The sequence below is a fragment of the Triticum dicoccoides genome, chromosome 2B (genome assembly GCF_002162155.2).
Source record: "Triticum dicoccoides isolate Atlit2015 ecotype Zavitan chromosome 2B, WEW_v2.0, whole genome shotgun sequence".
Taxonomy (NCBI): domain Eukaryota; kingdom Viridiplantae; phylum Streptophyta; class Magnoliopsida; order Poales; family Poaceae; genus Triticum; species Triticum dicoccoides.
The window spans coordinates 164357661-164365676 of record NC_041383.1 but is presented as its reverse complement, the minus strand read 5'-3'; the positions used below and the strand labels follow the sequence as shown (position 1 = coordinate 164365676).

Sequence of the window (8016 nt, the reverse complement as noted above, 5' to 3'; positions counted from 1 at the left end):
ACAATGAGGAAGTGTAAAGTTCCTGGGTGGAGCACCGGAGATCCGGCAAGGCCTGGGCGGTAGCCAGAGTGGTATAGCGATGGAGGTGATCTTGGTGGTGCGAATACAGAGCAAGGGGTTGCGAATGGGGTAAAAGGGCTCCGGAAGAGGGGTTTTGGATGCCCCATGTGTGTTGGACTTCGACATGGCGAGCGTCCAGACTCTCAAAACCTCCCATGAGTTTGCTACCGATTTGGCAAATTTTGGACGACCGGATCGGGCCGCAGACGATTGATGTACAATGTTGGATGGCAAGAGGTCTCCGGGCAGCATTGTCAGGGCATTTGCAGACAATTTGATGAACTGTGGTGGAATTTCCCTAATTAATTATCATGGGGAAAGTTGGAGCTTTGAAGAAGAAGGGGAGAGGAGGAAGAAAATAAGAAGGGAGAAGAGAAGGGAATAGTGAGCCAATTAGTGGAGCGAAGCTATTAGTGGTGTGCTATCCCACATGACACTAATAATTACTCCCTCCGTTTCCAAATATAAGTCTTTCCAGAGATTTCAACAAGTGGTTATATACGGAGCAAAATGAGTGAAGGCACACTCTAAAATATGTCTATATACATATGTATGTTGTGGTCCATTTGAAATGTCTAAAAAGACTTATATTTGCCCTGTGACGCCCCGGGCGACGGCGGCGGAGGGGAGCGGAGGAGGGCGAGGCTGTAGGAGGAGGGCGGGGGCTCCCCGGTGCGGGGCGGCGCCGCCACACGGGGGAGGGACAGGCAGCTTCCCAGTTCTGGAAAAGGTTCTCTCGTCTGGCGAGGAGTCGCAGGCGGAGATGACGGCGACGGCGACGGCGGGGTAGGATGGGAGACCGGAGAGGCTTCGCGAAAGATTCTTGTCGACTAGGAGACGGTTGGGGTGTGTTTCTCTTGTCGATCTAATCGCAAATGATTAATAATACTAAATCAACAACGTCTTTCACATTATGGCACACAATTGATTTTCTTCGATTGTGCTCCCTGTAGAGCACATAATTCACAACAATCAATCGTATGTCTATCTATAATTATCGCACACGAGTGTCCTTCAAAACCCGTTTATGTACCTCTGAACTCGTTGCGCACACACACGTAATCTTGAAGTCGACCGTGTGCGCTACTTTAAGTCATTGCACATACTTAGTTTTTGCAAAGTGTTTGCCAATCAACACCCACAATTATGAATCCAGAATCGTCTGCGTTATGACAACATATCGAACACGCACGAGGACAATTTTCCGTGTGCCGTTATCACACACGGTCTGTGTACCAAAACGTGCCCGATGGATGGGTCATCACACACGTTTCGTTTTCTGGCACAAGAGTTTATTTTCATACGTTTGCAATTCGTGCATCGCACATAGTTTGATCAAATGGTGTGTAGTACATGTGTCATCTTAGGCCCTTTCTGCAGCAGTGCCATTTGCAAAATTCTCTACTTGTATGTGTTTACATGTTGAGATGTTAATATTTCATTCATTAAAGGCAACTTCTTAGCTTACGGTGCTCAGTTTTTTTGTTACAGGCAGTCTTAGAGGCAAGAAAAAGAATGCAATGTAGGTGCTCTTATGGTTTTTCCTGTCGTCTCGGTTCGGTCACTCAAAGTCCTTTAACCATGACATATACATTTCTAGGGCAATTTTGCCCCCTCCTTACAGATAGGCATATAATTAAAATCATTTGTTCTCTTCTCTTAGAGCAGCTCTAGTAGAGTCGTCACATTAACAACAATCATATCGCATATGGAACACGTTTCGTATAAATATGAAGGTTGCGAAGGCAACACGCAAACACAAAATTAAATATTTGTTGCCTCCATGATCGTGGGATCCGCTCGACAATGAGACATTCTTTTTTCCCCAACCTTCTACCATCCCACGTGAAGCCAGGGCCACATGAAGTCTTTTTCGCGCCACACAAGATCACACATAACCACCAAAACGCCCCGTGATACGCCGCCATATATGGCGATTGAGAATTCATATATGGAGAGCGCTTCATAAATTATGACGATCCTACTATATCAGAGTATCTTTTCGGCCAAAATCTTTTTATTAATAGCGGTTATTATGGCGACCAGGTAGACACAACAACTCTCCTCGAGTCTCTTACCTATGGCTTACAAATGGGACCCAACAGAGAAAAATGAAAATTCCTAGTAAAAACATGTCACCTACACGTGAGAGTATACCTGGCCATACCTCGGGCCGGGCCTAGCCAAGCCCGACGCAAAAAAACCAGGCCCGGCCATCGGGCCTGTTTTCTGGGCCCGAGCCCGGCCCGAACACATAAAAGCCCGTCGGGCTTCGGGCTGGCCTGACCCGACCTTCAGGAAAATATAAAAACGACGGGCCTGGGCCCGGCCCGGCTCAGCCTTCGGGCTCAAAATCTAGGCTTGAGCCCGGCCCGGGGGCAGCGTCGGGCCGGGCCGGCCAGACCGGGCTTCCCATGGACGTGAGACCCACGCAGAAAAGAAAAAAAGAAAAAAATGCCCACCCTCGGGAAAGTACGAAACCTGAACGCAGCAGCAGGGATGAGTAGATAATGATGACGTGAGCGATCCTTGCGCGCGACCCGAAACGGAATGGCTCCGGCATGGCCGCTCCCTGATCTCATCCTAGCCGGATAGCGCCGTCCTTATCCCACCAAGTCCTACGGGTTATATTTGTTTGTTTGTTGGTCGATCAGTCCACTTCGGCGCTACCTGCTCCCCCTCCCCGATCCGTCTGATTCCTCCCCTCCCGGCTCGCGTCGCCTGACGTCGTGCCCGGAGCAGCAGGGGATTTCCGTGGGTGCCGACGAGGCGGACCGGTCGCCGGCAGCCATGGTCGGGCGGAGCTCCCTCCCGGATGGCGCCCTCTTCCTCGGACTGGACAGCTCCACTCAGTGAGTCCTCCTTATCCCTTTTCTTGCGTCTTTTCTTCAGTTGCTTTTGGCTGTTTGGACGCGGGGTCTTCTGTAACTTGTTCGTGCGAACCGGATGTTGATCCTCGTTCTGGTCGATGGGCATGATGCGGGCGATCGAGGAGGTGTGAGGTTGAATTGCAACTGCCTTTTGTGGAAGAGAAATGTTGGTGCGTACAACTGTACTCTTTGGTGATAAAGATTATCCGGTTCTCTAGTATTTGTGGTGCCTAACTGAAGATGTTAGATGTAAGGCAGTGGTACGCAGGGATATATGTTCTCTAAGTTCGTAATTGAAAGGTTTCCGCACAAGATTGAATCCAGAAAAACCTGAAATGTTAATGAGAATAGCTGGTGTGAAGATCTAATTACGAGATATGAGGTTTTATAGATGCAGACACTTATGTGTCAGGTTCTGGGTTCAGCTCTATGTCCATGCTAATCACCTACGTACGTTCCTCACTCCTTTTAAACCATACACAGGCAACAGACCAAGGGTGCATCTTGGGCATGCTGTTTCTTTTCTTTTAGATGCCGCATGCTGATAAAGCCTTGATCTATTTACCCGGCAATGCACCCACCATTGGCTTCAGATGTGCTTGTACTTTTTTCCTTTTGTTATCATGATAATTGTGCAGTTTACCACCATTGTGGGATCTAATTCTGCAATCTTATGTTACAGGTCTGTGAAAGCTACTGTGCTCAGCAATGAGTTAATAATAGTCGCTTCTGAAACTGTTAATTTTGACTCCGAGTTACCGCACTACAAAACCGAGGGTGGGGTCTACAGAGATCCTACAGATGACGGCCGTATATATTCACCAACCATAATGTGGGTGGAGGCCTTGGAACTGCTTCTTGAGAAACTAAAACCAAAGATCAACTTCAGTAAGGTTGTGGCCGTTTCAGGGAGTGGGCAACAGCACGGCAGCGTTTATTGGAAGAAGGGTAGTCAAGCTGTGCTGTCTTCCCTGGATCCTGGTAAGAGCTTGGTATCTCAGCTTAAGGATGCCTTTTCTACCATGGACTCGCCAATATGGATGGACAGTAGCACCACCAAGCAATGCAGAGAAATAGAAAATGCTGTCGGAGGAGCATTGGAGTTATCTGAGCTGACAGGGTCTCGTGCCTATGAGAGATTCACCGGGCCCCAGATACGGAAGATCTACCAAACAGCACCCCATATTTATGAAAATACCGAGAGAATATCTTTGGTGAGCTCATTCATGGCATCTATCCTTGCTGGATGCTATGCAAGTATTGATGAAACTGATGGTGCTGGGATGAACTTGATGGATATAAACCAGAGGACCTGGTCAAAAGCTGTTTTAGAGGTTTGGCCCTTGTCTGTTTAGCTACAACCAGATATCTTGAATGGCTTGAATATAAAAAATATTTTAAATAAATTTCACATTTCTCTAAGAATAGAATATCAAATTGTGCACTTCCTCCTCCAGGCAACTGCTCCTGATCTTGAACAGAAGCTGGGAAATCTGGCACCGGCATATGCAGCTGCAGGTCGGATTTCTTCATATTTTGTAGAAAGGTGGGTTCTTGTTTTACTGCTGCACTCTTTGGTGCATCTGTAAAAATATGGTTACGTTCTTTTTATGCCACTTGGTAATTAAGTGTACACCTGCAAATCTGTAACTCCAGTATTTTCTGTCAATTTTCTTTTTCGCTGTCAAAGGGAATCTATTAGTAATTAGATTTTAGGCACCCTATATTATAGAAATAATTTGTTAACAGGTAAGCTAGCTTAATGGTCTTAACAAATGCAATCCTAATGGCAGAAGCAATGAAGATTATTTGTAGCATCATCCCATAAGTTTATTGATGCAATATGCATTTGCAGGCATCAGTTTGACAAGAACTGTTTGGTTATTCAGTGGTCAGGTGACAATCCCAATAGCCTTGCAGGTACTTCACTGTCATTTCTTTGATTCTTTTATGAATTGCTGGTGTTGTCATTTTCAATGCAGCTGTTATGTATCATTTAACAATCACAGCCCAATTAGCAGCAACTGATTATTACTTTCCTCTATTCATCACTAACATTCCATTGGACAATTGCATCTATTGTAGGTTTAACACTGAATACACCTGGCGATCTTGCAATCAGCCTTGGTACTAGTGACACAGTGAGTTGCAAGGATCCTGTTTCAGTTTCGTTGTATTTTCTTTTTCAAGCTGCTGTTATACTTATCTCCTAATTGTATTTTAGGTTTTTGGGATTACTGCCGAAGCTAAACCAAGCCTTGAAGGCCATGTTTTCCCCAACCCTGTTGAACCGGATGGTTACATGGTGATGCTATGTTACAAAAATGGCTCATTGACCCGGGAAGGTATAAAACTGTTATCCTTCTATCTGTATTGCGATGCATGGCATCAGGAAACTACAATTCGATCCCAGGATCCATGGAGCCTGGCTTTTAAAAGTTCAAAAAGAAAATCATTTTGGAGTTCTGTTAAAATCTGGAGAGAGAAAATACATGTACATGCAGATGGTCACTATGTACGCACAAATAAAAATATTTATTGATAAAAAATTTCAAGTATGTAGAGAGTATCTGCATGTTCATGTGGAATTCACAAAAAAATTGGAAGTTCTAAATGGGTTTGTAATGTTTGAAAAGTCTGGGCTTGCTACTATTACTTTGCTGACACTACTCTCAATGTTATTTCAGATGTGCGGAATCAGTGCGCAGAAAAATCGTGGGATGTTTTCAACAACTATCTAGAGAAAACACCCCCTCTGAATGGTAAGTTCTTGCAGAAGTTTTCTTGGTCTTTTCTGTTCCAAGATGTTATTGCTAATATTTTTAGCGCATATATATTAAAATTTTGAATGTGTTACCACTCTCTGAACCATGATTTGTTTTCAGGCCTGCTAATTTTCTGTAGTTTATCAATGGTTAAAAGCTTCCTCATGCTTATTGTCACCACTGAGAGTGAATGAAGTGTGATTCTAAGTTTCTGACATCATGAAATTCATCTATATTTTGTCGTATAGGTGGGAAGTTAGGATTCTACTACAAAGACCATGAGATCCTGCCTCCTCTTCCTGGTAATCATGTAATAACATTTTTTAAATTTTGTCCATTTCTCTTGTGAGTTATAACTTATAACCTTGTACAAATTTGCTTGTTCGACGCAGTTGGTTTCCACCGATACATTGTCGAGAATTTCAATGACGCCTCATCTAATAATCTGAAGGAGCATGAGGTGCAAGAATTTGATCCACAATCTGAGGTAGCCTTAACGGTCTTATCATTCTCTTAACTTTATATGATATGATACTGGTGACAAATAAATGAGTCTCACACTCGTGATTCCTTGCGCATAGGTCCGTGCCATCGTCGAGGGTCAGATGTTGTCCATGAGAGGGCATGCCGAGCGGTTTGGCATGCCCAACCCACCAAAGCGGATCATAGCAACTGGTGGGGCATCCTCCAATGAGAGCATCCTCAAGTTGATCGCGCAAATCTTTGGCTGCCCTGTCTTCACAGTTGAGAGACCTGGTACGTCAAAACTCTCCTTTGTACCTCCGTAAAATTTGCGCAAAGTCGTAAAGCTATCTACTGGCGCCAAAAAAAAAAACAAGAATAGAAGAACTGATACTGCTTGTGGAACTCGAACAGATTCGGCCTCGCTGGGTGCAGCTCTGAGAGCCGCCCACGGGTGGCTGTGCAAGGAGGAAGGAGGTTTTGTTCCCATCTCCCGGATGTACACGGGCAACCTGGAGAAGACCTCGCTGGGCGCAAAGCTGGCGGTCCCGGCGCCGGGGGAGGAGGGCAGGGAGCTCCTGAAGAAGTACACGGTGCTCATGAAGAAGAGGATGGAGATCGAGAGACGCCTGGTGGAGAAGATCGGGCGTGCGTAGATATACTATAGGACATTTCATATGGCACTGGGGCCATATGAGCATAGGGATTATATAGGAAATATAATAAAGTCATTGTGTCAACTGTTGACGCTAGCTGGTGTCGTGCGCGTCAGCCGTGAAGAATGTGCCGCGGTCCTGTGAACGAATAATTTGTGATGCATTCGTTATGAAAAACTGTCACATGTTTCTACAGATGAATCGTTCCTGGTTTTCTTTGAAGTGCACAAAATATGCTATAACTCGCCTTGCAACACCAAGACTTGAACTAAGTAGTGACGTCACGTTAGCCATGGGCAGACATGGTGTGCTCTGACGAGCCCGCTTCTTCGGTCTGAGAGATGATGGCCTCGAGGTTTAAGCGGCCATTTGACACTGATAGATGACTACTTTGCCCCCGATACCCTATCCGTTTATAATTTTTGCTGACCGGATGCGGAAAAATGTCTTTGATCGTCTCTACCATGACAGCTCCATCTTGAAGAAGGATGTAGTAGAAAGGATTGGGTTCATTGGTTACAAGAAATGCACGGCCGCATTGCGGATGCTTGCATATGACACAACTGCATTTAAATTAGAACTACTGTTGCATATAAAAAGTTGAACAATTTTTAGCTAAACTGAAACTAGAAATGCAGCTATTTAGAGTGTGCAGACTGAAAAAAAAAAGACATTGGGGGTGGATGTATGCGGCTAGCTTTGGATGGCCGGCTCCCGCATTCCTGTCCATGGACTGATCCCCGCTGTGGGTAGACGGATGCGGTGTCCGGTTTGAGGGTCAGCGTTGGAGATGCCGTTAGATGGCAACATTCGGGCAACAACTTGAGTTTACCCTTCTTCCATCGGCTCCGGGGTCATCTTGAGGGGCATTCTATGCAATTCCCAGATATACAAGCTCTTCTCATGGGATACGAAGGGTTCTCGGTGAAAGTCATGCCCTAACCATGAGTTTGTGGCAGCGCCTTCGGGCGTTGTTCCCCTTCTTGGAGGCAGTTCCAATATATGCAAGCTCTTCTGGAGAGGAGGAATCCCGGGCGAAAGCCTGTCAGCGAACCTGTGGTGGGCCAGAAGCCAGCTGGAGAGACGTGCAGGCCCAGGAGGCAGCCTCGCCTTCCGGCTCGGCTAGCTGGGCCAGAATGGGCTTAGAACGCTTCACTACATATACTCCAGCTCAAGGCGGACGAACGGGGCGAAGAGGATAAC

The 8016-nt window shown here is 45.9% G+C and overlaps 1 protein-coding gene across 2 annotated transcripts; it reads left to right on the top strand.

The window, feature by feature from the left end:
• Positions 1–2601: 2601 nt before the first annotated feature.
• Positions 2602–7010, top strand: LOC119362785 (xylulose kinase 2-like). 2 transcript variants are annotated; one of them, XM_037628047.1, is made up of 11 exons: positions 2602–2912; positions 3613–4264; positions 4388–4476; positions 4786–4850; positions 5016–5071; positions 5155–5275; positions 5618–5692; positions 5944–5997; positions 6088–6182; positions 6277–6451; positions 6572–7010. In XM_037628047.1, the coding sequence occupies exons 1-11, from the start codon at positions 2851–2853 to the stop codon at positions 6811–6813; spliced, it is 1686 nt and encodes a 561-aa protein (XP_037483944.1). In that variant the 5' UTR covers positions 2602–2850; the 3' UTR covers positions 6814–7010. The 2 variants fall into 2 exon arrangements, with proteins under 2 accessions (XP_037483944.1, XP_037483945.1); XM_037628048.1 differs by lacking the exon at positions 2602–2912 and adding an exon at positions 2957–3100.
• The last annotated feature ends 1006 nt before the right edge of the window (positions 7011–8016 follow it).

What these genes read in the sequence shown, in the direction of transcription:
- LOC119362785 (XM_037628047.1), top strand. Translation starts at nt 2,851, where the DNA reads ATGGTCGGGCGGAGCTCCCTCCCGGATGGCGCCCTCTTCCTCGGACTG. An exon ending in GGACTGGACAGCTCCACTCA is followed by an intron (nt 2,913 to 3,612) that starts GTGAGTCCTCCT and finishes CTTATGTTACAG; the next exon opens with GTCTGTGAAAGCTACTGTGC. An exon ending in TGGCTCATTGACCCGGGAAG is followed by an intron (nt 5,276 to 5,617) that starts GTATAAAACTGT and finishes ATGTTATTTCAG; the next exon opens with ATGTGCGGAATCAGTGCGCA.